We start from the raw sequence: 27,899 nt of genomic DNA, 5'->3' as shown, positions 1-27,899 counted from the left end.
CTGCAAAGTACACCACTTAGGAAGGAACAATCAGTTACACACATACAAAATGGGGAATTACTCCCTAGGAATGAGTACTGCAGAAAGGAATCTGGGAGCCAAAGTGGATCATAAGCTAAACAATGAATCAACAATGTAACTCTTGTGCAAAAAAAACAAAAACAAAGAAAAGCAAACCTCATTCTGGGATGCGTTAGGAGTAATGTTGTAAGCAAGACACGAAAAGTAATTCCTTCACTCTGTTCTGCGCTGATTAGGCCTCAGCTGGAGTGTTGCATCCAGTTCTGGGTGTCACGTTTCAGGAAAGATGTGGACAAATTCAAAACAGACCAGAGAAGAGCAACACAAATGATTAAAGGTCTAGAAAACGTGACCTATAAGGGAAGATAGAAAAAATTCGATTTGTTTAATCTATAGAAGGCTGAGGAGGGGTCATAACAGTTTTCAAGTACATAAAAGGTTATTACAAGGAGGAGGGAGACCAATTGTTCTCATTAACCTCTGAGCATAGGGCAAAAAGCAATGGGTTTAAATTACAGCAAGGGAGATTTAGGATGGAAATTAGGAAACACTTCCTTACGGTCGGGGTAGTTAAGAACTGAATAAATTGCATAGGGAGGTTGTGGAATCTTTGTCATTGGAAATTTTTAAGAGCAGGTTGGACAGACACCTGTCAGGGATGATCTAGAGATAATACTTAGTCCTGCCATGAGTGCAAGGGACTGACTAAATGGCCTCTTGAGGTTCCAGTCCTATGATTCTATGATGTGTGATGTTGACAACATTTTGTGTTTTAATGGTTGTAAAGCTTTAATTTTTTGAATCTCAATGTCTGCTGTCATTAAACAGTTATTGTCTGACTTGCCCTGTAGTTCCCACACTGTGAAAATTTAAATAGATAAAAATAGAAATAAATGTTTAAAATAAACATTGCTATTCTCCATTGATTTTTATTTAAAAAAAAAAAATGGAATTCTGCCCAGCCTAGTTATCAGAGATACCCCAGTTCTGTAGGAGCCTCCCCAGTGGCAGATGTCTTCTGTGAATAATGAGCCTGCTCAAACAGCCAACGGACATCAAAAGGCTTCCAAACATCCAAAGCAAAAGGTTACAATGCAACCTTGTTAAGTTTAATCCAAATCAACCTGAGAGCTAAACAACTGGGCTACTAAAGAGATGGCCTGTCATATCCCATAGGTACGTATCACCAGTATAGTAATGATTATATGTGATGTCTTATGGTGTATTGAAACAAAAGGATTAAACGGCACCTCATAAGGAGAGAAGAAATGTTCATAGCGAACCTCATTAGTCTCCCATCTCCAGAATGAGCACAGCCACATGAGAGCAGCCTCACCCACCCCCCATGAGGAAAAACAGTTCTGTCACCAACATCTCGTGGTCCTGGGTATCAGACCTCTGAAATATAGAAGCATAATTGTCAATGGCAGTTCTCTATTGTCCATTAGTGTGATATGAACCCTTACACTAACTGAAGCTCTTAAATGCCATGAACCAGTCTAAATCCTACTATCAGATGTCTAAAAACAAAAAGTCCATTTGTCTTTGGATTTGTTATGGCCAGTGTACTATTCAATCTTAGCATCGTAAGTTAATTTCCATGTATTATGATCAGATTGTCAGACTATTCTATAGTTTTAGTCCGTGTTTATCAAAGGGAGATAAGATCAGCCTTTACAGAAACAAACTCTAATTTTTGTTCTAGCTGCTGCACTTAAAAAGTAACAAATACTTGACAGTAAATAAGAGACTTCCAGCTCTTCTAGAGAAGAATGCTATGAGGGTGACCCTGGATGAAGCTGGAAATGAGGGTTCCTGGTTCTACATACAGCCTTTCTACAAATTGCGTTCCATAGGAGACAGTGTAAGTGCAGATGAGCATCAGAAGAACATGCATTATTTGGTATAAAATGCAATGTATCAGTAGCTTCCTTACTTTTGACTAACTAAATGCACGGGTTTTTATAATATTACAGGAACAGCCTTTTTCTTGTGCTGAACAGTGTGGGAGGAGAATCACTATGGTAACTAGTGAATTGCAAACAAGAAACGATTTAAGCTTGAAAGGAATATGGAATCTAAATACAGTAGCCTTCTAAATTCCCACCGAGTTCAAAATGGCACAAAATGTTAAGTCACTTGAATAGCTTTAGAACAAATATAATTACTATCCTGGTTCACGGCGTTGCAGTTATGAGTCTTTCAGGTTCCATTATAAATTTCTGTATCAGGAATTTTGTCAAGATTAAGACTAAGTGGTTGCTTTGCTTGTGGGAGGTGTGGAAGTTTGTTTAGTTCTGAGTTAATGCCCTACTTTTTAATCTCAGGAGATCTCCATTCTGTTCCCATGTTGGGTGCACAAGAATTAACTTGGTTGTCATTCCATAGTCCCAAGTAGATGATTATCTGCCTCACAAAGCCATGATGAACTTTGGCACAACTCGTCAGCCTATACGCAAGAGGAGCCAAGGACTTCAATATGCTGATAGAGGGCATTTAAACAGAGTAGATTCCGTCAAATACAGCATGGCCATATCCATGTAGACTAGGCAGTTTACTTCAGTATAGTTATCCCACCACTACACATAACATAGTATGGGAGTTTATTTCAACCTTAACTGAACGTCCTTGCTTTTATTTCATTATTACTGGAAGGTACCTTGAAGATTAATGTAGTTTCTGTTTAGTTAATTTAAAAAGAAGAAACTTCATGTAAACTCAAATAATTTCCCCTTTCTCTGTGTTGAGAGCAATTCAAGTCTCTCACTTAAGATTTTTGTTATCGACTTCTTTGGCTTCAAGTAAGATTGGGAGGCTTTGGCTAAATAAACTGTCCTGGAAGGATACATGGGACCTTTACCTTCCAAGGTAAAATGCACTTACCTTACCACACATCTCTGCTGAGTCTACGGATTGGTGGACCTCATTAATTGAGTACATTAGGACCTATCAACTTCTTATGGAGGAGGAGGATTTTTTTGGATGACCTTTGATTTTAGGAATTAATTGTTAATGTCAGGCACTGAAATAACAGTATGGAAGACAAAAAATTAGTCAGAGGAAATTGTAGTTTTCCTTTATATGCCACTCAGCCCAGTTGTGTAGGTGTCTTTAAGCCTTAAATAACTCTGAGCATCATAAACATCCATTTTCTTCTGAAGTTGTCAGTGTTTTTTTTAAGAGACAAATGTCTGTCTTATTTACTTTGCATGAAACCTCTCTAAACGGTAAGCAAGTGGACTAACCTCATTGCTTACGACCAGAAAAAAGTATCTCTGGGGACCATTTCTGGATCTGATCACAACATATTTCTCTTCAGGTTGTCATTGGAGACAAGGTGGTCCTGAATCCTGTTAATGCTGGCCAGCCTCTTCATGCGAGTAGTCACCAACTGGTTGATAATCCTGGGTGCAATGAGGTAATTGTAAAATAAATCAAAAGCTGGGCCTATTAGTGCAGTGGTGGCCCAGAAATTTGGTGTAAATAGAGTTCTCAACTAAACTGAGCACGTGTTGTGGAAGCAAAGTTCCCTGTTACCATGCTGCAGAGGGTATACTGCATGGCTGTATAGCACATCTTCTGACCCTATTAGTGAAGTAACAATACTATTAACCCTGGAGGCAGTATTTCTGTCGTCCTTCCTGGTGGTAAACAGCTGGGCCGCAGTCAGTAAGAGTAGGTCTGTTAGGTAAATAACAAGCTATGGAACAAAGATAAGAGCTTGGCGCGTTCTGCCGAAATGCTTGGCTGTAAGAACAGAAAATAACTGAAATGTACTTTTCTGCAAAATCTGCCATGATCATGACTGGAGCTGGGCAAATAACAACTGGTTTTTGTTTGTCAGGTTGGTGGCAGTTCTGAAACATGTAGAAAAAATTTAGTTTTGGGTCGAACTTAGTCTGAAAATTCTGAAATGTTTGTGGTGAAATGAACCCTGTTTGTTCAGTCTGAAACAATGTTGAGAGCAGAGACCTGGGTTCAAATACCTGTTCAGAACTGAGATTCAAACCTGGGTCTCTCACACCCCAGGAGTCCCCTAAGCACCAAGCGAGGATATTCTCTCAAACCCTTCTCTTGGAGCTGCTTCACTAGTCCTTGGGTCAGAGAGAGTGTGAGTGTCTATGGAGCCTGGTGGCTAGGGCACTTGCCTGGGATGTGGGAGACCCAAATTCAAGTCTTTGCTCCAGTAAATGATTACTTAAATAGAGTGGAAGAGATTAAATAGGACAGACTGAGAAATTTACCTGAGAACAGCCTATAGTCTGGTGGTTAAGGCATTCACCTGGGAAGCAAGAGACCAGGGTTCAAATCTCTGCCCCAGAGTGAGGATTTGAAGCTGGATCTCTTAGATCCCCGGTCAGTGGGCTAAAAGTTTATTGGGGGGAAGCATTCCCACCCCTCCATTTTGTAAATCTAGCCTGATGTATTTTATTTTTTTTTCTGGACAAAACTATTTGGTGTCAGATTTATGAATAGTTTTGCGTCAATCAAGACTGACTTTTTTGGTGGATAAATTGTCTGAAAAGTGTCACCCAGCTCTGCTCATGACCTAGCTAGATGAGGTGTCCATGTAACAAGTTAGGTACTAACATGAACTGTAGTTATTGTGGTTTACTGCAGGTTTGAATGCAGGCCACAATCTTTCTAGACTGTTGTTTAATTTCATGCAGTAATAAACAAGGATTGCAATATTCCGTTCAAATCCTCTTTCCACTGTAAAGAAAAAAGGCAGCTGTTCACATACCCCTAGTGATACTAGTTTTTGTTTTAGGTCAACTCTGTGAACTGCAACACAAGCTGGAAAATAGTCCTTTTCATGAAATGGAGTGATAACAAAGATGATATTTTAAAAGGGGTAAGTTCAGAAACGCATTTTGCTCTGGCTTTTTAATCTGCGGTGTCTGTATTGATTGTTCTGTCTTGGCTTTGATAGGGAGATGTGGTAAGGTTGTTTCATGCAGAGCAGGAGAAGTTTCTGACTTGTGATGAGCACAGAAAGAAGCAGCATGTCTTCCTGAGAACCACGGGGAGACAGTCGGCCACTTCTGCAACTAGTTCAAAAGCACTGTGGGAAGTCGAGGTAAGGAAGGCATCGTGGTTTTACTGTAACGATTGGTGCTTGTATTTAAAACCTTGCTCCACAAGATTTTTTTTTTTTTTTTTTTTTTTTTTAAGTAAGACTTCTTTCCAGGCTTCAAAGTTTCAAGACAAAAAAATTCCATTGTTTACTAGCATGGCTGGATTTTTTTTTCTTTACTTTGCATATTGTGTTTAAAAAAAAAAAAAAAAAAAACCCCAAAAACATGGTTCTGACTTTAAACGCTTCGGCAAGGTGCTTTCCAACTACTAGTTCTTCACAATGTAGAAAAAAGAAACGAGGCATCAATGAAAGCTTTATTTTCTCCCCAACCACTACTATTCTAACAAAGTACTAATTATGTCTGCTGTCTTGCTGGATGTGCTGAACACGTCCATGTTCAGTGTGGAATATTGTAGGTACAGATGGCCTCCTTTGATGGGAGATTAAACCCTTTTGTTTGTCTCTGTTTCTGTGTCTGTGTGGAATCGAACCATCTCATTAGTGTCTTAATTTAAAAAAAAAAAAAAAAATGACTCCAATGTTTTGGCCAACATTTCACCTCTTAGAAAACAAAAACAGACAAAACTTTGAGATGCTTAGGTTCTGGAAGTAGCTATATATGATTAGGATAATTATTTTCTTTTAAAATGTAACTTTAAATGACATGCAGCATGCCTGTGTGAACGCTAAGGGTTCCTTTTAGTGGAGGACAGTTATTTTTCCCAGCAGTAAAGCCGCTGAATTCAAAGGTTCTTTCCCCTATGCTTCAGCTGGGAACCTGTCTATAGTCCTAGTTCCATACTTTTTCTTGAGAGGATTTGAGGGCAAATACAAAGTTCTAGAGAACTCCCTTCTTTGGGATAATACGGTTAAGTTTGAAACATTTCCACTGTTGGTTTTTTGGATTTTTTTCCTCTTGAGACTAAAGTGAATATCAGGGAAAACAAGAGAATCTTAACTGACTTTCAGTAAGTTTGTTCAGTCCTCCTGGTTGGCCCAACACAAGCTTCCAAAAAATCTCCTTTAACTACCTTTCTGCCAACATATCCCTTTAGCCTTTTATCTTCATTCTCTGGAGGCTCCACATAGAGCACACAATGATGGTCGGTTTGTTACCCAATAAATTCAGCCACTTGGAGAAACCCATTAAAGTAGAACTTGAAAAATCCAGGTGTGCACCAGCAGCTGTTTGGACCCATTTTGGATGCATCCTTGGTGGTGGCCACCATACCTGATGGGTTAAACTGTGTCTTTTTTTTCTTTTGAGCTCTGTCACATTCTGCCAACACATGGTTGAAGGTGACGAATAAAAATACTGACCTGAGGGGCAAATCACTGAAATTTAGAATATAGCCTTTCTCTCTTTGCAGGTGGTGCAACATGACCCTTGTCGAGGTGGTGCAGGATACTGGAATAGCCTTTTCCGGTTCAAACATCTTGCTACTGGACACTACTTAGCAGCTGAGGTAAGTTCAATGGGAGGACCCACGATCTCTGCCTTTTCTCCTCACAGTGCTGTCTTCCTTTATCCCTTTTCAAAAAACTGTGATGGCCTAACTAACTGAGGATTGGAAATAGTGCAGGAATGAAGTGTTTGAAGATACGCTATTACTAAGGATCAAATTATGCAAGCGTAGGTAGCATCAGAGTGCCAGACCCATGAAACCAGATGTTTTCTTGAAAGATGCTAGGAAAAAGCACAGCACTAAAGGGATGGCCACTGCACTAAAGGGATGACCATGCATTATCTGTTCGGAATAGGTGATGTCATTTATTGTCTATTTATTTTACAGAAAAGTCATGATTTTATGTAAACAATCAGAATCAAGATGAGTTCTTTAGTTGGAGAGTTAATTGTACTGTGAATGGCCGGGGAACCTGTTTTGCGGAACATAAATGAAACCACTATTGGATTCTCTGGATTCTTTGATTTCCAAACAGAACATAGAAGTGTTCATAAAAAGAGAGACGTTAAGAGTTATAGTAGCCTTCTGGGAATAGTCATGAAAAGGGGAGGGGCATGGTAAATTGATATGGGTATAATTTTGGAAGGCTTTCACTGCTTGGAAGGTGAACTGTTAACATCTGTGAGTACTCCCTGAAACTAGCGCCACTCTGTGTGTATCTTGGAACATAGACCTGTAAACAAAAGAAGACAAGCATATTTGTAAAAATATAATGCTGGGAATATGCAAGGGGGGGTTGGAGTGAAGAAAGGCAATCTAGTCCATCATGAAGAATATAAGAATTTAGTCAAAAGAATCCTCCTTTATGCTCTTCTAGTAAGCAGGTTCCAAAACACTTGATAGCATTTTGCCAAGTACAAAATGGATAACCACGATTGAGGATTATAGAGGTTGCTTAGCAGATCATAGGCTGGTTAATCAGCTGTGAAAAACATGGACACATTTAGCATGCAAAGGTACAATGGGAGAAATTGCTGAATTTGTGCATATTATAGCAAAAAATAGATTTTGTGAAAGGAACATGAAGATTTTTCTCAACTAGTACCAACTTCTAAAGTTGGTTGAAATGTTTTGAAATTTCATTGGGATTTTAAAATTTAAAAGCTTAACACAATTTTCACAAAATTTCCTTCTGTCCTTCCCGCCCAGCTTTAGTGATATCCTGAGCTGGTTAGTTGAGTCTCTATGTTGGTTGCTTCATTCTGTTCCTGGCTACACAACTTCCTTTCTGTGGGTTTTTTTTTTGTGTGTGTCTGTTTTGTTTTTGTTTTTAAAAGTTGATTGCATAGTATATGTGCTCACAGATTCTGAGGCCAGAAGATATCACTGTGATGATCTAGTCTGATCTCCTGTGTAACACAGGCCACAGTCTGAATTTGTCTATCTTCAGCTTCCAGTCATTGGCTCTTTATGTGCTAGACGGAAGAGCTGAGTGTTGTGTACTTCTGTAGAAAAAGGTGCATCTGCTACAGAATAAACTAGATCTCACTGAGGAATTTTATACCTGGGGGTTGAAAACTAGACTTGCCTGTGATTCTGTTTCATCACGTAAAACCGGACTATGAGGAAGGTGGCCAGGTGTGGTAGTCCTCAGTAAGTATAGGCAAGAGAGCAGTTTTGCCCCTGATTTAGGAGGGCTTGAGACAGGCCTGGTATCTGATTGGCAGATGAACAGATGATGCAAGGCTTTTCTGCTGCTGAAGAGAGTTGAAATTATTCCTGAATGGAAGGCATTGCATGCAGTGCTCTATCCTGAGACTGAATATTGAAAATTGGTGTAATAGGTTTTTAGCCATGTTGAAGAGCTGTGTATTTCTACGTATCTTGATTCTTAAATGCCTCCTATCAGTATAGCATCTGAACCATTCTCTTCCTGTTTCTCAGAAAGCCTAACACGTCTCCTCTTCGATGCATTTTCTTTCCCTGAGTCTGAAGAGCAAGTTTCTCAAGACAACATCTGATACCAAATGTCCTGAATGGTGTCTTTATCCAGTGGGTCAAATAGCTTTCATTTGTGAAATAAACCAGGTTATCTCTAAGGAACAATTATTCGTATGTTAAATTTGCAAGGAAAACCATGATAAATAATGAAGCTGTAAAACGAGCAATGTGGCCAGCCAGTGAGCAGTTTTGATGTCATTGTTTGGAATTACCAGTAAAAGTGATTGTGATATTCTTTTCAGTAAATGTTGTGGGGTTACTGCACGCTTACTCAAGATGTCATTTTGATTTAGATTATAGAGTGTAAGTTATCAGAAGCCGCCTCCTTGATGTGAACAGGGAAGCAGGCATACTGTACAGCCATTGTATTTCCAAATCAAAACGTTATTGGTGATGGCAGATACAATTAGAACAGCACTTGCTATTGTGGATTATATCTTTCATTTGGATGAGATTGTAGGTTTATGATGCCATAACCTCTATTTCCTGATCAGTATCCTGCATAAGGATATAAGAATGGACAAACTGGGTCAGATCAATGTTCCATATAGCCTAGTATCCTGTCTTCTGACAATGGTCAATACTGGGTGCTTTCAGAGGGAATGAAGAGAAAGAGGTAATCATCAACTGATCCATCCTCTGTCGCCCATTCTAGCATCTGTTTGACAGACGCTGAGAGACACTTCAGAGCATGATTTTTGCATCCCTGCACATCCTGGCTAATAGTCATTGATGGACCTATCCTCCATGAATTTAAGTAGTTATTTTAACCCTGTTACAGGCTATGTTTACACTGGCGGCAGCGGCAAATTCGCTGCAGCCAGATTGATCTTTCATGATCGATTGAGCGGTCAGTGAGACCTGATGAATCGATGAGGGAATCGACTGAATAAGTCCACCCCCTCAACTAACGTAGCGCTGAGCCAACGGGAAGGCTGTTCCCATCGGCTCAGCGCAATGTGAACAGCGCGCAGAAGCAGTCGACAGGAGTTAAACAAACTACTCTGCGTGGGTTGCGTAACTCCGGTCGACTACCGCCGAATTTCCAGGTAAGTGTTAACAAGCCCACAGTCTTGGCCTTCACAACATCCTTTGTCAAAAGAGTTCCACAGGTTGACTGTGTTGTGGGAAAAAATACTTCCTTTTGTTCATTTTAAACCTGCTGCTTGTTAATTTGATTTGATGACACCTTAGTTTTTGTGTCATGAGAAGGAGTAAATAACCCTTCCTAATTTACTTTCTCCACACCAGTCATCATTTTATAGACCTCTATCATATCTTCCCTTAATCATCTCTTTTCCAAGCTGAAAAGTCCCACTCTTATTAATCTCTCCTTATGTGGAAGCTGTTCCATACCCCTAATCTTTTTTTGTTGCCCTTTTCTGTACCTTTTCAAATTCCAATATATCTTTTTTGAGATGGGGTGACCAGATCTGCACAGAGTATTCAAGATATAGATGTACCACAAATTTATAAAGAGGCAATATGATGTTTTCTGTCTTCTTATCTATCCCTTTCCTAATAATTTCCAACGTTCCGTTAACTTTTTGTCTGATGCTGCACATTGAATGGCTGTTTTCAGAGAGCTATCCACAATGACTCCAAGATTTTTCTTGAGCGGAAACCACTAATATAGACCTCCATTATTTTATATATGTAGTTGGGATTATGCTTTCCAATGTGCATTACTTTACGTTTATCAACATTGAATTTCATCTGCCATTTTGTTGCCCAGTCACCCAGTTTTGTGAGATCCTTTTTAACTCTTCTCAGTCTGCTTTGGACTTAATTATCTTAAGTAGTTTTGTATCATCTGCAGATTTTGCCACTTCACTATTTACCTCTTTTTCCAGATCATTTATGAATATGTTGAAAAGTAGTAATTCTAGTAGACCATGGGGGACACCACTATTTACCTCTCTCCATTCTGAAAACTGACCTTTTATTCCTACCCTTTGTTTCCTATTTTTTAACCAGTTACTGACCAGGAGAGGACCTTCCCTCTTTTCCCATGAATGCTTACTTTGCATAAGAGCCTCTGGTGAGGGACCTTGTCAAAGGCTTTCTGAAAATCTAAGTTCACTATATCCACTGGATCACCCTTGTCCACATGCTTGTTGACCTTCTCAAAGAATTCTAGTAGATTGGTGAGGCATGATTTCAAAACCATGTTGACTCTTCCCCAACAAATCATGTTCATCTATGTGTCTAGTTGTTCTTTTCTTTACTATAGTTTCAACCAATTTGCCTAGTACTGAAGTTAGGCTTACTGGCCTGTAATTGCTAGGATAGCCTCTGAAGCCTTTTTAAAAAATTTGGCGTCACATTAACTATCCTCCAGTCATCTGGTACAGAAGCTGATTAAATGATAGGTTACATATCACAGTTCTGCAATTTCACATCTGAGTTCCTTCAGATCCCTTGGGTGAATACCATCTGATCCTGGTGACTTATTACTGTTCAATTTGTCAGTTTGTTCCAAAACCTCCTCTAATGACCCCTCAATCTGGGACAGTTCTGCATATCTGTCACTTAAAAAGAATAGCTCAGGTTTGGGAATCTCCCTCACATCCTCAGCCATGAAGACTGATGCAAAGAATTCATTTAGTTTTTCCACAATGGCCTTGAGTGCTCATTTAGCATCTCAATCGTCCAGTGGCCCCACTGGTGGTTTAGCAGGCTTCCTGCTTCTGATGTACTTAATAAATGTTTTGCTGTTACTGTTTAAGTCTTTTGACTAGTTGTTCTTCAAATTCTTTTTTGGCCTTCCTCATTATATTTTTACACTTTCTATTTTCCTCAAGAGGATTTAATTTCCATTTTTTAAAGGATGCCTGTTTTGCCTCTAAGTGCTTTTTTTACTTTGTTGTTTAGCCACAGTGGTATACATTTGGGTATACATTTAAATTGAGCCTCTATTATGGTATCTTTAAAAAGTTTCCGTGCAGTGTGCAGGGATTTAGCTTTTGGCACTGGAACTTTTAATGTTTAACTAGCTTCCTCATTTTTGTGTAGTTCTTTCTGAAATTCAATGCTACTATTGTGGGCTGCTTTGGCGTCTTCCCCCCACCCCCTAGGGATGTTAAATTGTATTATGTTATGGTCAATATTACCAAGCGGTTCAGCTATATTCACCTCTTGGGCTAGATCCTGTGCTCCACTTAGGACTAAATCAAGAACTGCCTCTCCTCTTGTGGGTTTTAGGGCTAGCTGCTCCAAGAAGCAGTCATTTAAGGTGTCAAGAAACTTTATCTCTGCATCCCATCCGAGGTGTCATGTGCCAGTCAATGTGGGGATAGTTGAAATCCCCTCATTATTTATTGAGTTGTTTATTTTTATAACTTCTCTAATCTCCCTGAGCATTTCACAGTCACTATCACCATTCTGGTCAGGTGGTCAGTAGTATATCGCCACTGCTATATTCTTATTGTTCAAGCATGGAATTACTATCAATAGAGATTCCGTGGTACAGTTTGGTTCATTTAAGGTAATTACTTCATTTGGCGCTACACTTTCTTTTATATATAGTGCCACTCCCCCACCAGTACGACCTATTCTCTCCTTCCGATATATTTTTGTACCCTGGTATTAGGTGTCCCATTGATTATCCTCATTCCACCAAGTTTCTGTGATGCCTATTATATCAATATCCTCATTTAATACGAGGCACTCAAGTTCATCCATCTTAGTATTTAGACGTCTAGCATTTGTATATAAGCACTTTGTCACTTTGTAGCTGTCTGCCATATTTTCCATTGTCTCCTCTTTACTAGATACAGAGACTCTCCGTTAGGGAGATAAGGGATCTCTTTGCCTGAACCAGGTGCTCCTCTACACCTGTCAGCTTTCCCCCAGCCCTTAGCTTAAAAACTGCTCTACGATCTTTTTAATTTTATCAGAAGGGAAAAATGGCTTTATTTAGAAATAAGGAAGAAACATTTGTATCCTTGGCGAAGTGTTTCTTGATGCATGGAAGTGAGAAAAGCTCAAGCTTTCTTTTTAGGAGTATTAGTTTGGCTTGTCACCTTGTCTACATATGAAGTTGATCTAAAGTGGTAGCTATTAAAAGGCCAAGATTTGCCACCGGATACTCAAAAGTTACTTCAGTTATTTCCTGTTTTAACTCATTTTCCTGCATCACTTTGTAGCAAATGCTGACTTCATGCTAATACTGTATGTTTAGTATATATTCTGAATAGTGAAAAATAACCTATATTTTAACTTTTCAGGAAAATACTAATGATCTTTTATTTGGTTGCTAGTACCTCTTGGTCAGCAAAAGCTTTCATTTTTACCACTCTCGTTATACACAGTACCCTTACTCCAAAATGAGCTCAGGTGTTGATGGAATCTTGGAGTAAAATCTGTCGTTTCTGGTTTTCTGGTTATACCTCTTCACCACCAGGTGGCGAAAATAGACCATAAACAAACGTCATATACGCACAATCTCTCTGACATACAAATATAGTTTAAATTTCTGTAACTTAGAGATGCTGTTGGCAACCTAATCTTACTTGGGTACAATGATTTTATTCAAGCCTGAATCATTCTGAAGACGGTAAGTTTCTATGCACAGTATCTGCCCTGGCTTTTTTTTCTTATTCCTCAATTAATTATCAGTTGAGAGGCTTGATTTGAATGAGCATGAATAATATGTCCCAAATTGCACCCTTCAATATAAGGCACCCATTGATTGCAAAATTGATACATGGTTTTGTAGCTGAAACTTCAGTTCTGCATGGATATAATATTCTTATCTAAGATATCTCTCCCTGTTGTTTGCAGCTCCCTGGTTTGTAGTTTTGCCATAATCTTTTCAATTGGCTAGTTTATTGACTCAAGTGTTAGAAGTAATTAATGGTTTGAAGTTTCAGCCTCTATCATCTTTGGAGATGATCAAGAGGTTTGGTGAAGACAACTGAAGGTTTTGAGAATTCAGTAAAAGTGTCTAGTAGATGGCATCTGAACTGATGAATATTAATAACAGATAATAATAAACAGACGGAGTACATAGCTACATGGTTTTTTAAATGTGAATAACCAGTTTGTATGTCTGTTCCATATATTTACCATCCTATTACTGGAGGACAAATCTAAACTGTAAACATCTCCACTTTGCAGCCAAATTCTTGCTTGCAACAAATGTGATCATCACTGAATATCCTGAAATACGTATCTGACACCATAAGCATTATATAGCTTTTGTACAGTCTTAGCTCTTTCAACTCTTCAAGCTAAAACTTTCAAAAATAGATGCTTTTAAGTTTAGGCTCCTAAATCAGTATCGAGATTCCTTACTAAGTGGCTTGACATTCACTGATACTGAGATCCCAACATTTCCACTGAAGTTCATAGTAGATGCAGGTTACTCAGATGTTTTAAAAATCAGGCCTCAGATATCAGTGTTTAAATATGGGCACATGTGTTTTGAAAGTCTTGATCTTTACCTTGTTGACAAATGATTCCTGCTGGTGTCCCCAGGAAAGATCTTGGAGGAAGAAGAGTGAACCACAGCTTTTCCTTTCCCCTCCCCTTCCCTCTTGAGCTTCTGTTTTTCTGACTTTGCTGTTTTTTACTGTAGTCATTCAAGTTCTTGTTCATTTAGCAAATGTTGGGGATTTCACTTGTAAATTTATTAATAAAGCTGAATTCATTAATACAAGCATTAACCTGGTCAACATGCAGTATTATGCCAGTAGATATTGTTGCCTTGTCTTTTGTTGTGTGCTGGACACATTTGAATATGCAAGCATAAATGCCAAGAACTGAGGTGAAAACTACTAGCTAGCTAACTTCTTGGTTACCTTTCATTTTTTCGTCAGTGACTGACAACTATAATTCCATTTCTGCTGTTGGAATCTGTTAGATACTGTTGATACTGACAACATGACTGGGAAATAGAATTGCCAGCTGTCATTTTTTGCTGCTTACAATGTATTTATTTAAGGTTATAGTTGTGACTTGTCAAGTAGACTTCTGGAACCTTTCACCAGCAGTCTCTAGGGTGGGAATCTTGCGAGACATGGATCATCTGCAGCTGAGTCTGAAGCTCGTCTGAGTTTTCAGTGCATTGTGAGGTGAATGTCTTGGCAATTTGAGTGTATTTTCTGGCACTTAATGTAAAAAGACATAAACACAGTGTTACTTAGGAATTATAACATTATAATCCAGAGATGCTCAAAGGTTACCAACAGCAGACAAAGTGAAGAAATGTTTGGCAAAAGCAGCTAATTGTCAGTTTTATTTCTGCCCTAAAGCACAGCTGGAGCTTCTGTCAGTACCAGCACTGGAGTGGCTGATATTTGTGTGCATAAATTATGAAACACGTTTATATAATGCTTGGCTTTTCACGCTGATCTGACAGTTCTTGGGATAGCATTTCTGACTTCATTTGATTGGATTCTCTCCATAGACGGATCCTGACCAGGATGCATCCAGAAGAGGTTTGCATAATGCTCAGGAGAAGATGGCTTACTCTTTGGTCTCTGTACCTGAAGGAAATGATATCTCCTCTATTTTTGAGCTGGACCCCACCACTTTGCGAGGTGGAGATAGCCTTGTCCCGAGGTATGATGATAAGTACAACAAGTTCTCATTTCTTACAGGCTTACAATAGTACCCAGTTTGAGTTGAATATTGAACCACTAACTGTTGAAAGACAGATGTACTGTAGCGTTTATTTTTAAGATAACAGTACAATTTCTCACGGTTTGTTTCTCTTATAAGTTAATTAAGGTAATAATAATATCTAGCAGTTGTATACACCTCAGCAGCACATCTCCAAGCAGTCTATAAAGGGGATAGCAATATCATTATCCCTTTTATGGCTGGGGAAACTGAGGCACAGAGCTGCAGTGACTTGCTCAAGGTCCCACATCTGGCCAGTGTCAGAGCCAGGGACAGAATCCGGGTCTCCTGAGTTCATGTTCACACATTATCCATATTGCTAAGCGGTTAGGTGTGTATATTCTGCATATTGCTGCTCATGCACAACAGTGTTATTTTCTACTAATCAAACATTTTAACGGCACCATTTATTCACTACATGCATTACAAACTTAGTGAAGACACATTGTATGGTCTTTGGAACATGCAAAGTACTTGTTTTAAAAAATAATTTGCATTGTGTCTAAACTGATTTGATTGATTTGACCTGGATAACAATGAACTCCACATGCCCCGTTTATTAAACTAAACCGAGTTCCTTTCAGTGAGCGTCTTCTTTGGCTTTCAGCAGTTGTGCAGGTCCAAATATGCGATGGCTAATACTTCCTTTGTAATCACTTCCTTACATTGTACTGTGTGTGGTAAATGCAAAGCTTAGGTCTAGAGGAAACCATAAGGATACCGAAGCCAACCCTATTGATAAAATTATTCCATGATGATCATCGGTTGTACAGACAAGTAGACCTTAAAAACTTGCACTTTGGAGTTCAGTTCACAATATAGAAAAAACTATAGCTTTAACCTAAAACTGAAGAGTTGAACCTTTGCTACTTTGAAAAGCTTTATCTAGGTATGGGACATATTGTTTATAGCAGAAAACAATCTCTCCTATTGCTTATTCCTGCCAATGACTTGGAATTTGTACAAACCTAGGTTTACTGGTCAAGTACAGGTCTTGGAAACTGTCTCACCGTTGCACCTGTTACTCTGTTGCAGGAATTCCTATGTCAGGCTTAGACACCTGTGTACTAACACCTGGGTTCATAGCACCAATATCCCAATTGATAAAGAAGAAGAAAAACCTGTGATGCTTAAAGTAAGTCCTGTAATTTTAACACATACATCCTTTGTCTTCTGTTCTTTCATAAAAGTACTTGCGATATTAAAAATTTCGAGCCCATGAGGCTTATTGTTCTGCTAGGTTAGTCAAATAACAACGAACAATGCAATATTAATGAAGACTAGCTGTGCAGAGTGTTGTAATGAAAAAATTAAGCACTAACATTAGCAGAATCACTGGGTTTTTCAGGTTCTTCTTATGTAATTATCAAGAGCAGCATGTCTTTTGGGTGTTTGTGGCAATGTTTTTGTGATCTCATCTGATTTGAGACTGCAAAAGTCTTGAGAATTGGAGAACTATAGATTGCACTGAAGTGTTTTGTCCTTAAACTTGATGTTCTATCAAAAATTTCATACTGCTCTTTCTAGTCTCAACTATGGTTAGGACTCTGGTTTCTTATGTATCTTAATCTTACTGAGTTACTTTACTGCTGCTTTGCCCCTTTTTTTTTTAGTGTGATACTAAAATTACCTTGGGTTTTAGATTGGTACCTCTCCAGTAAAAGAGGACAAAGAAGCTTTTGCTATAGTACCAGTTTCTCCTGCAGAAGTTCGGGACTTGGACTTTGCAAACGATGCAAGCAAGGTGTTGGGTTCCATTGCTGGCAAGCTAGAAAAGGGAACGATAACCCAGAATGAAAGAAGGTAAGGGACTCAGGAAGCAAGTCTCTTGCAGAGATAGGGCTGCTTCTTTTACTCAGTGACTGTTTTCCTTCAAAGTAAATCTTTGGTAAACTCACTTCAGAATAGGGATTATTTTCTCCCCCACCCTTGTGTTTGAAAGAACAAAGAGGACTCAGGGAATTATAGACCAGTCAGCCTAACTTCGATAACTGGAAAGATAGCAGAACAAATTATTAAAAATCACGTAGTAAGTCCCTGGAGGTTAATGGGGTTATAAGGAATAGCTAGCATAGATATGTCAAGGACAAATCCTACCAAACCAGCCTCATTTCCTTGTTGGAAAGGGTTACTGGCCTAGTGGATAGAGGGAAGCAGGAGATAGGATATATCTTGATTTTAATAAGTCTTTTGACACATGACATTCTCATAAGTAGATAGATACGGTGATATAGTCTAGTTGAAATTACTATAAGGTGGCTTCACAGCTGGTTGAAAGACCATGCTCAAAGAGTAGTTATCAACTACTAATTACATACCGGCTTTTTACAAACTCTGCTTTTCCCCACATGCCTTCACAGAGGGAATGAATATAGACTTATGGGGAGCATCACTAGCGAATCCAGGCACAGCAAGGATCACATAGGCCAAAAACCTATATACGGAAAGCAGTGGACTCCATCCATCACTGTTCATTATACCCTGAAAACTGTCCCGTGGGGTTCAGTCCTGAGTCTCATGCTTTTCAGTATTGTCATTCATGAGTTGGGTAATGGAGTGGATAGTATGCCTATAACATTTGCAGATGACACCAAGCTGGGAGGGGTTTCAAGCACTTTGGAGAACAGGAGAAGAATTCAAAATGATCTTGACAAATTGGAGAACTGGTCTGAATTCAACAAAATGAAATTCATGAAAGACAAGTGCAAAGTGCTTCATTTAGGAAGGAAGAGTCAAATGTACAACTACAAAATGGGGAATAACTGGCTTAGATGGCTGTACTGCTAAAAAGGATTTGAGGGTTATATTGAGTTGTAAATTGAATGAGTCAACAATGTGATATAGTTGCCAAAAAAAAAAGGGTTAATATCCTTCTGGGGCTTATTAACGGAGTGTCGTGTGTAAGACATTGGAGGTAATTGTTTTGTTTGACTCAGTCCTAGTGAGATCTCAGCTGGATTACTGTGACCAATTCTGGGCACCACACTTCAGGAAAGATATAGATAAATTGGAGAAAGTCTAGAAGAGAGCAACAAAAATGATAAAAGGTTTAGAAAACGTGACTTAGAAAGGTTTAAAAAAACTGGGCAGGTTTAGTCTTGAGAAAAGAAGACTGAGGGGAAACTTGATAAGTCTTCAAATAAGTTAAAGGCTGTTATAAAGAGAACAGTGATCAACTGACTGTTCTTCATGTTGACTGAAGGTAGGACAAGAAGTAATGGATTTAAACTGCAGCAAGGGAGATTTAGGTTAGATATTAAAAACCCTTTCTAACTGTAAGGGTTAGTTAAGCTCTGGAATAGGCTTCCAGGTTGTGAAATCCGCATCAGTGAGTCAGCCAGAGGGTGAGTGGGTGAGGTTCTATGGCCTGCAATGTGCAGGGGGCCAGACTAGATGATCATGATGGTCCCTTCTGGCCTTTAAAGTCTATGAATCTGTGTTCATTGTGAGGTTGGGAGGAATTGCCCATAGCTTGCCTATATTGAAGCAATCTGGAAAATGAATGTAGGGATATTTAATCAAACTTGACTATGAGGGTTGAACACATGACTTCTTGTAAATTCTCTGGCAGTGTCCGTAGAATTTGTGACTACATGCAATGAATGCATGCAACCTGGTACATAGAACTAAGGATCTTACGCTTCAAAAATGTAGGCCTCTATTTGAATTAAGAAGCTCTCTATCTGATTATTTGGCTGTACAATAACACGGTAGCTGGTGCATGGGGTTCTAAAAATATGGCATAGCCACATTACAGAAGTGGAAATTTAACAATAAATCTACAATAACTAAGAAAATTAGTTTTCAGTTGGCTGTTGTTCCACTCCCATGAGTTCCTACCTTACCTCTGGGTTAGCTCCTGGTTAAGCTTTCTTAACACAACATTTGAATTACTACAGTCTTTTTGTTGATTCTTTTTACAGCTGACGGTAACTATTCTGAGTTGACACTTTTGGTTTTTATATAGGTCTGTTACCAAGCTGCTGGAGGATTTGGTTTACTTTGTTACCGGTGGAACTAATTCTGGGCAAGATGTGCTTGAAGTGGTATTTTCTAAACCAAACCGTGAGCGGCAAAAGCTGATGAGAGAACAAAATATCCTAAAGCAGGTAGGATGGTTTTTATAGGTGCTCAGAATACAGAACAGTACAAGTTTAGTTGGGATAAGGCAACTCATGCCTCACTAACTTTCAGCAATCTCCTGGCAGTGTGGGTCAGAGTGTAACTCTGGGTGTCCCATTGCTGGAAGATACCACAAGAGGCAGAACCAAGGGATAAAAGGTTGGACATAAGTGATCAGCAGCATCCTCTTCAGAGACTGCTCCTTTGTCCAGAATGAGCAGCTATAGGAAGCTTTATGGAAGTTCATGTGAGAGAAACTGATTGATTGCCTTCAAAACTGACATGTGGCTGTTATAGTGTGTGGCAAGATTAAAATTATGCTCTGATTCTGACAAGAAAGAGGCCATAAAGTGGCAGCAAGGCGGGGTGTGGGGTGTGTAGGTACACCCACTCACCTTCATTAAGCTTAGATAGCACTTCTCAATCTTTGTTTTCTAAAATAACTGTGTAGATTTTCAAGCTGTTGCAAGCACCATTTATGGACTGTGGAGATGGGCCAATGTTGAGGCTGGAGGAACTTGGGGACCAGCGTCATGCTCCTTTCAGACATATTTGCCGGCTCTGCTACAGGGTGCTGAGGCACTCACAGCAAGATTACAGAAAGAATCAGGTTAGTTATGTGTTAGAACCTGTCTAAAAGGTTGGTGGTGTGTCTTCTCAAAATCTTCCAAAACTAAACTGGGGGGGGGGGGGCGGCGAGTGTGAGAGAGAGAGAGAGAGAGAGAGAGAGAGAGTGCTTGGTTTTGTACTAGCTGGCAGCCTGTCACTTCATCAAAGATTTGATACAGTTTAAGTAGTGTCATTACTTACAGGAACTTGTGATTAATTGTTAAATTGTCATGAACTCTGTCTAATCCAGGGGAAGATTGAGGGTTTCTTTGTTCTTCAATTTAAATTTTGAAAGCATATTGAGACTTTAATACATTCTACAACTTTTACCATACCATCAACCTGTTTTAAAATCTTATCTATGTTCTGTGAGTTTGAGCAGAGGAAAGGAGATAGGGCTGGGCATGTGTTCTTCCCAGTAGTTGCAGAGACATAAAAGCTGTGCATTGCTGTTTTACGTTAGTGTTTTTTCCCTGTTTATCAGTGTGGTCCTAAATAATAGGAACAATAGAACCTAACCATGCTATTCCTTTAGAATTCTGATATAATCAGCTAACTATTTTTTCCTTTAAATTTCAAGTGAGCTGAGAATACCTTCTCCCTCTTCTTTCTCAGGAATACATAGCCAAGCAGTTTGGCTTCATGCAGAAACAAATTGGTTATGACGTTTTGGCAGAGGACACTATTACAGCATTGCTTCATAACAATCGCAAACTGCTGGAGAAGCACATTACGGCTGCTGAGATTGATACCTTTGTTAGTCTTGTGAGGAAAAACAGGGAGCCCAGGTGAGACGGATTGGTATTAGGACATAGTTACCTTTTTCTCTTATTCATCATCTGTAACTTGTTTCTGTGTTCAGGAAGCATGGTTAATCCACTCTTCCTCTGAGACTGACCATGACATTCCACCAAGGCAATGGACTCACTTACTTTGCAGTGTAACTTTGTTTTCCAAATGTTTTTCTCTTTATAAATGTAGAATGATTCAACTGAAGGACCTTGACAGGGATTTAATGTGCTCTGTCTTTTTATTTCCCAATAGGTTTTTGGATTATCTCTCAGATTTGTGTGTTTCCATGAACAAGTCTATTCCAGTGACACAGGAACTGATTTGTAAAGCTGTGTTGAATCCAGCCAATGCAGACATACTCATTGAGACTAAGTAAGCTGAGACTTCTTATAAATCGCTTTCTAGCTTGGCCTTTAAGGAAAGTGGATCCTTCTAAGGAGAGTGAAAACCTCTCCACTGGACTATAGAGAATACCAAGCTTAGAATGTGTTAGGGCCATTCATGATAGATGAATGTTGGAGGCAGCAGAATGACTGCCACCTGGCTTCTCAGCCCTGTGTACCCTAGACCTCTTTCAGATACTTAACATTTTAGTCAGGCAGCCTAATGACACTGAGAGAAGCTTCAGTCTTATGTAACTTGTTTTAAATCTTGAACCCTTTTAATCTTAGCAACATCTAAGATGCCTCCCTGCTCTTTTTAACTTCTTCCCAGAAAGCTCTCATTTGTGAAATTAATAACATTAACAAAAGCCTTCCACCCTGACTGTTAGCTCTCCAGTTGCAGCTCTAGGAGCCAGACAGGACGAGAGCCTGCCCCCTGTTGCAGCTCCAGGATGTGGACAGGCAGAGAACCCAGACATACAGCTCCCCGTCTTCCCCCATTCACTTCTCCAGGTGGCAGAGAGGAAGAGCATCAGCTTGGGAAGTCCTCCAGGAAAGCTTTTGCCATTTCACATAGGGAACGTGAAATTAATGAGAGCCTGTCAGGTGGAGAGTAGTCATTTTGATTTTCCTCACAGAAAATCAGGGTTTTTTGGCGGGGGGGAGTTTGGCCAAAAATGAAATTTTCTCACAGGAAATTTCAGTTTTGTGGAAAGAATCATTTTGATGAACAATTTTCAGCCAGCTCTCATGCCCACAGCAATGCAACAGCTGGTATTTCTATAGTATCCCATTACACGTCTTGGGTCAAAATTTCAATTTTTATTTCTTGGGAACACCAGACAATGCATGTGCTTCCGTAACAGTCAGCAAATTTCAATTAGCTTCAATAAAGCTGGGTTTATTTAGCATATGGAATTGAGAGAAGGTTAATATTCAAAGAAGAATAAAATGTGTCTTTGCTAAGTAATAAATAAAACCTGGGTAAACAGGAGAAACCTTCCAGGTACTGTTTCCAGGTTTGGCAAGATTAAAAAATCTTGTATCTTAACGTTTGTTTCTCTCTCTCTCTCTACCAGAACTCTGCCAGGTTTCAGGGTCTCTTGCTGATCATTCTACCTTCTATCTCATCTGTTTAATTTATGGCCCTTGTTCAGGTAGTTCGTTACCCTTCTTTTGGCCAGATGCTAAGGGCTCTGATTGCCATTTTAGATAGGAGGTCATTCTTTTAACTAATTGTTTCTGACACCCAAAGCAAATGAAGTTCTGTTCCATTTTGCATTTGTAGGATATTGAATAGATCAAAGTTTACTTGCTCAGATCAAAGGGCTTGGATGAATACATAAATTTATTGATAATATCTTCCTAGGTGTTGTTTGAATCAGTGCTTCCTATATAGATGTATTTTTGGATGTTAATTAATCTTGCCCTAGGAGATCTTCTTGTTTTTTCAGCCATATAGTTGGCCAGACTGGAATTACATCCACAAAATTAAATTCCCTTTAGAACCAATTAAAAATATCATCTGTCCTCTGAGGATTATTGTTCACATTGGATATTCAGAGATTAGCTTTAACTACGTTTTAATATCCTGCTCCTAACAATAGTATCTGTATCTGAACACCTAAGGTCATCATGTAGTATAAAGAAATACTTTGTCTATTTTACCTAGCTGAACGGGATTTTTTTGTGTGGCCATGCTGAGAAAGAAAACTGAATAGTACCATGAATGCAAGTCTCCCAAGTGACCGTGCAGATCGCTGTTACTATGCCCCAGCACAGCTAAGCAGTTGTCCTAAAACAAAATATTTTAAGATCTCATGGACTGCAGTATTTTGTAGTCTAATCCTTTTCATTCTGCCAGGTTGGTTCTCTCTCGGTTTGAGTTTGAAGAGGTATCAAGTGGAGAAAACACATTGGAGGTTGGAGAAGATGAGGAAGAAGTTTGGCTCTTCTGGCGAGACAGCAACAAGGAAATCCGCAGTAAGAGTGTCAGAGAGTTGGCTCAGGATGCTAAGGAAGGGCAGAAGGAAGATCGGGATATACTCAGCTATTACAGGTCAACACTGTGCGCAGTAGTTGGTTTTGACAGAGTAACAAGAATTGTATGGGTGAAGGCCTTTTCAGTATATAACCAGTTAATTAGTTCCAAATAACGACTTAGAACACCGGACTCAATATGCAATAGAAAAAGAAGTAAAATGGGTAAATTCACTAGAAGCAAGAGTTGTGATTGATGTAAGATAGAAGTCAAGTAATCAGAATGAGCACAATGACTAAATGTAAGTGTAAATAAAGAATAAGTGGGGTTCAATGTGCTTAGGAGTCGGGGACCATTTGTATGCAAGATAGCATACATCTGTGTGAGTCTCCTCCAGAGATGCTCATGAGTCTGACTTTGTCCACAATAGTTTGATTTTCTTCATGAGGATCTTAACCTTAGCTCTTAAAATCCAAGCTGTAATAGGGTTGTTGAAAGGAAGGTGAGCCAGCACTCAGAGGACAGGAAAAGGTTGTAGCCTGCAAACAGCTGTTTCTCTCAGATGCCACTACAATTCTATATCACTTTTAGAGCTTTTTTATTTGTGAGCCCCAGTCTGAGCAGATGTCCTGAAGTTCTCACCGGGACACTGTATGAACTGCAAAAGCCCCACGAGAAGTTTGGGGTGATGAATATAGAGCTTCTTTGCACTATTAAGCTATGTTTCCAATATGAGGCAGTGCTTCCAGAGGAGTTGGCTAGACAGCAGTTTCTTGGCGCATTGTAATTCCAAGTTCCATCTCAGACCAAATTCCTGTGTCTGGGTTATAAATTTTTGAGAATCTTTTGACAGACTATTGGCTATTGTGGTGCAAAAAGTACCACCAGAATTCCTTTCTAACTACTTATCACTTTTGTCTTGCATATTGTGTTTAAAAATTTTAAATAGTTCATCTGGTAAACTTGCTAAAAGGGATTAAAAAAGGGTGTTTCAGATTTGGGCTGCTTAGGAGTTTCTGGCCCAAAGTGGACCTGTTACAACTTTTTTCTCCTTCTTATGTTTGCAAAGTCCATGTGATTCTTTTGAGGTTTTCCCCCAAAAGAATAGTCTCAATGTTCTTAACAAGAATTTCATCTAACCTTCCAATAACAAACCAATGTGTATATATAATGGAGAGTAGGAAGCAATTCAGTAAGAAGAAATTCCATGGACTAGAATTTAAAGGCGTAAGATTCAATTAAATGCCTTGTCTTTATTGAAAAACCACCTGCAGAGTTAAAATCGACAATGACTATATAAACGTTCAGGGTATGTCTACACTGATTCCACTGTGTCGGGCTCCATGGATCGACACACCGGGATCGAGTGAGCAGCCAGTGGAGACCCACTCAGTCGATCCCTCAAGTGCTTTCCATTTGATGCAGTAACTCCACCTCCTTGAAAAGAGTAATGCTGCATCGACTGGAGGGCATTTCTTTTTGGTGCAGCACAGTAAAGATGCCACGGTAAGGGAGCGTAAGTCAGTCGACGGGAGATTCACAAGCCAGGTACTATAGAATGCGTATCTCCCGTTGACCCAGTGTGGCTGTGTAGACGAGGCCTCTGACTCTGCATGTTGGACGTGTGCTTTATTGCAATCCAACAACTAAAGGTTAATTATGAGAGTCTGTTGTATGTTCATTAATTTCAGTGCTAGGTGCCTGTTATGTTCCTGTTGGCTAGATCTTTTGGGAGCAGAAAAATATGGTACATGAACTCAGTTGTTCTATCTACCTGTGACTAATTGGTGTGGCGATTGATGCCTCAGTTCAGGATACTTAAGCACATGTCCAACTTCAATCAGTTTAATACTCTCATTGACTCCATTGCCTAAGCAATCAAGAGTAGCTCAAGAGCTGCTAATGAGAAGTGCGCCAGCTTCTAAAATGACTAGAATGCGGCAGTCTTTCATTAGGAAAGAAAAACAGAGTGCTGCTTAACTCTTCAAAATATACGACACTGTTAAGAAACTAGGTGACTTTCGGAAAGCTGTTGTCCTGACCCTAGCATGCCAATTATGTTACTTTTATTTGTGTTGGAAAATGATTCGTTCTATTTTTAGAGCATCCTATACCCATTTATTAATAGCGGTGACATTTCTTTTTAAAGAAAAACATTAATTGCTAAACACTATTGTCATATTTGGGTGCTTTCCTTATATTGACTTCTGGAAACTAAGGTGTAAGTTTCTTCTCTGACAGGTACCAGCTGAATCTTTTTGCTAGGATGTGCCTTGATCGACAGTACTTGGCCATAAATGAAATATCTGGCCAGTTGGATGTGGATCTCATTCTTCGTTGTATGTCTGACGAAAACTTGCCATATGATCTGAGAGCATCCTTCTGCCGGCTGATGCTGCACATGCATGTCGACCGTGATCCCCAAGAACAAGTAACACCAGTGAAGTATGCTCGCCTGTGGTCTGAGATACCTTCTGAAATTGCTATTGATGAGTAAGTATTTGATGGAGAGGAGTAAAAGAAAAGGAAATTTAAATAATTTCTTACCTTAAAAACTAACACACCCAAAGCTAAGAAGTCATCTTTGCTACTTTAAAATAACCCTATCTTTTTACTGGTGTTATCTTGCTAGCCTATTGCTGGTACTGAAGCCTTGTTAAAATATCTCGATGGAGACACTTGCTGAAGAAGAACTTCCTTCAATAGAAAAGCTCAGTTGTTTTGTGTGGTTGCTGCATTTTCTCTTCCCTTGGAAGCAATATGGTCCAGTGGATAGTGCACTGGACTGGTATTTGAGAGATCTGTTCTATTCCTGGCTTTACTAATAACATGCTGTGGGACCTGGAAAAGTCATTTAAAAATATTTGTTTCCCCTCACACCTTGTCTAATCAGTTTGTAAGCTCTTCAGGCAGGGTACAGGACCTTTTGGACCAGCACAGGGGGATTCTGATCTCTTAGTTATGGCCTCTAGTTAGTTACTATTGTAATACAAATAATTTAAAAAAATACTATTGTGTTCAGATGTTCCTAGCAATATATTATTTTAAAAGATCAACACTAACTTGATTTTTATTAGTTTTTCCAGTCACAGGGAATAAGCAGTTTACGTTCTGTTCAGTTGGGGTCTCTAAATCTTTACTGCTTCGTTGCACTACTTCATTATTAAACTTTCCTCCCCTTAGTTTGATTTTCTGAAGGAATTCCAATAGAGCATCTTCAGATTTAAAAGGGAAAAATAAATGCTCCAGCCAGGAAGACTATTTCCAATAATGCATAAATTTAAAAAAAAATTCCACTCCCACCCATATTCCTAATTGTGGGTTTTTGTTCAAAAACCAATCTAGAATGTGTAATGTTTTTAAAATGTAAAATAGTTTGAATGTTTTTACTTACAGAAAAAATCCAGTTTGTGTCCAGAGTTAGCGCTTCATGGTCACATCTGCACTCTTGCTGTTGTACGTCACTTGTCACCATTTCCATTAGAAACATGTCCCCCCGTCCCCTCCCTTCCTTTCTTTTTATTGGTACAAAACTTGCTTTTTCACCTGTTTTTAAAATGAGTGCAAAGTAAGCATAGGGGACAAAGCAGCAAAAGCCAGGAAATTATGGTCTCAGCCTCTTGTCTCCTTGGTTTGGGATGCATTGTTTAACAGCTTTAACCTTATTTAGATCTTGACAAACTTGGATTAAAAAGCAATCTGTCATGTTTAATGTTTTCCCCTTCAGCTATGACAGCAGTGGAACTTCCAAAGATGAAATTAAGGAGAGATTTGCACAAACCATGGAATTTGTGGAGGAGTATTTAAGAGATGTGGTGTGCCAGAGGTTCCCTTTCTCTGATAAAGAGAAAAACAAACTCACTTTTGAGGTAATGATGTCATTTTAATTTTTTTTAATCTGTGCTTCTAAAGTAAAACAATGTTGCAATTTTGCCTTTAATATAAAGTGAATTGGAGGCGGTGCCATGTGAGTACTAAACTTCAGCAAATCCCTGCTCCTTGTGAGTAATCCTTACTCATGTAAGCAATCTGTTGAAGTCAGTAACTGTTTGCAAGAACAGGTGCTAATGTGGGTTTAATACTCACTTGTATTTTTTAAATAATTTGCGGCAGCTGTGTTCACTTTTGTGCCTCCTTTGTAAGATCAGATTTTACTGGCACAAATGTATGAACCCGAACTTTGTTTGCATGCACAGGTCTTTGTTCCAGAAATGGTTGCACACTCATCCAGGAAGAGAGCAGTAGAATATCAATAAGATAATTTACCTTACTAATTACAACAAACCACTTGAATAACATGTCACGAATACATAGGGCAACGTTTCACAAATAATCTATAGCTAAAGAAAAATCGTTAAGTACTTCTGAATAACAAATACATTTGAGGGATTCACTTCCTACTTGTAGAAAAAGAGGCTACTTTAGGCATAGAAGTTATTGGGTACAGATTATTTGCATAGTTCAAGAAACAGTATATTTTTGGGTCTAGTGGGGAAATTCTAGTTCTTGTCAACATGAAGGATTTGACTAGCATATCTGTTCTTCTGAAAACACTTCCTTTCTTGTGAGAGTCTGTTTTATTGGTTACCAATTGATGTAATAACTGTTGTTTAAAATGTGCATTTATATAACTTTTGGGGGCTTGACTTATCCTTATTTGCTGCCACGCTTCAACAAATATGATTGTACTTTTTGGTATAGAAGAGCGATCAGTAGGTATTGCAATCCTAAGCATTAAAATATACCTGTAGATGAGTAACAAACTTATTTTGATGAGTAGAATAAAGAACTATAAAATATAATGGAATTTGCTTATAAAGAGTGAATCAGACAAATCGCCTATTAAGGTCTTACCTGCAACTAAAAGTCAAGAAACA

General features: G+C 39.0%; 1 protein-coding gene across 1 annotated transcript in view; it reads left to right on the top strand.

The window, feature by feature from the left end:
- ITPR1 (inositol 1,4,5-trisphosphate receptor type 1) overlaps nt 1–27,899 on the top strand; it is a 179,973-nt gene that overhangs the window by 5,923 nt on the left and 146,151 nt on the right. The window contains exons 3-17 of the mRNA XM_067544403.1: nt 1,727–1,885; nt 3,341–3,439; nt 4,793–4,876; nt 4,955–5,101; nt 6,472–6,567; nt 14,921–15,075; nt 16,171–16,270; nt 16,778–16,938; nt 19,103–19,244; nt 19,709–19,867; nt 20,482–20,654; nt 20,911–21,030; nt 22,906–23,100; nt 25,264–25,515; nt 26,750–26,891. Coding sequence (XP_067400504.1) covers nt 1,727–1,885; nt 3,341–3,439; nt 4,793–4,876; nt 4,955–5,101; nt 6,472–6,567; nt 14,921–15,075; nt 16,171–16,270; nt 16,778–16,938; nt 19,103–19,244; nt 19,709–19,867; nt 20,482–20,654; nt 20,911–21,030; nt 22,906–23,100; nt 25,264–25,515; nt 26,750–26,891 — 2,184 coding nt within the window. The remainder of the gene's footprint in view (nt 1–1,726; nt 1,886–3,340; nt 3,440–4,792; nt 4,877–4,954; nt 5,102–6,471; nt 6,568–14,920; nt 15,076–16,170; nt 16,271–16,777; nt 16,939–19,102; nt 19,245–19,708; nt 19,868–20,481; nt 20,655–20,910; nt 21,031–22,905; nt 23,101–25,263; nt 25,516–26,749; nt 26,892–27,899) is intronic.

This window comes from Emydura macquarii, unplaced genomic scaffold, assembly GCF_026122565.2.
Source record: "Emydura macquarii macquarii isolate MOO-44397 ecotype Brisbane River unplaced genomic scaffold, CSIRO-AGI_Emac_v2 contig_968, whole genome shotgun sequence".
Lineage (NCBI taxonomy): Eukaryota > Metazoa > Chordata > Testudines > Chelidae > Emydura > Emydura macquarii.
The sequence above is the reverse complement of the archived record's forward strand: the minus strand, read 5'-3'. Positions and strand labels throughout refer to the sequence as shown.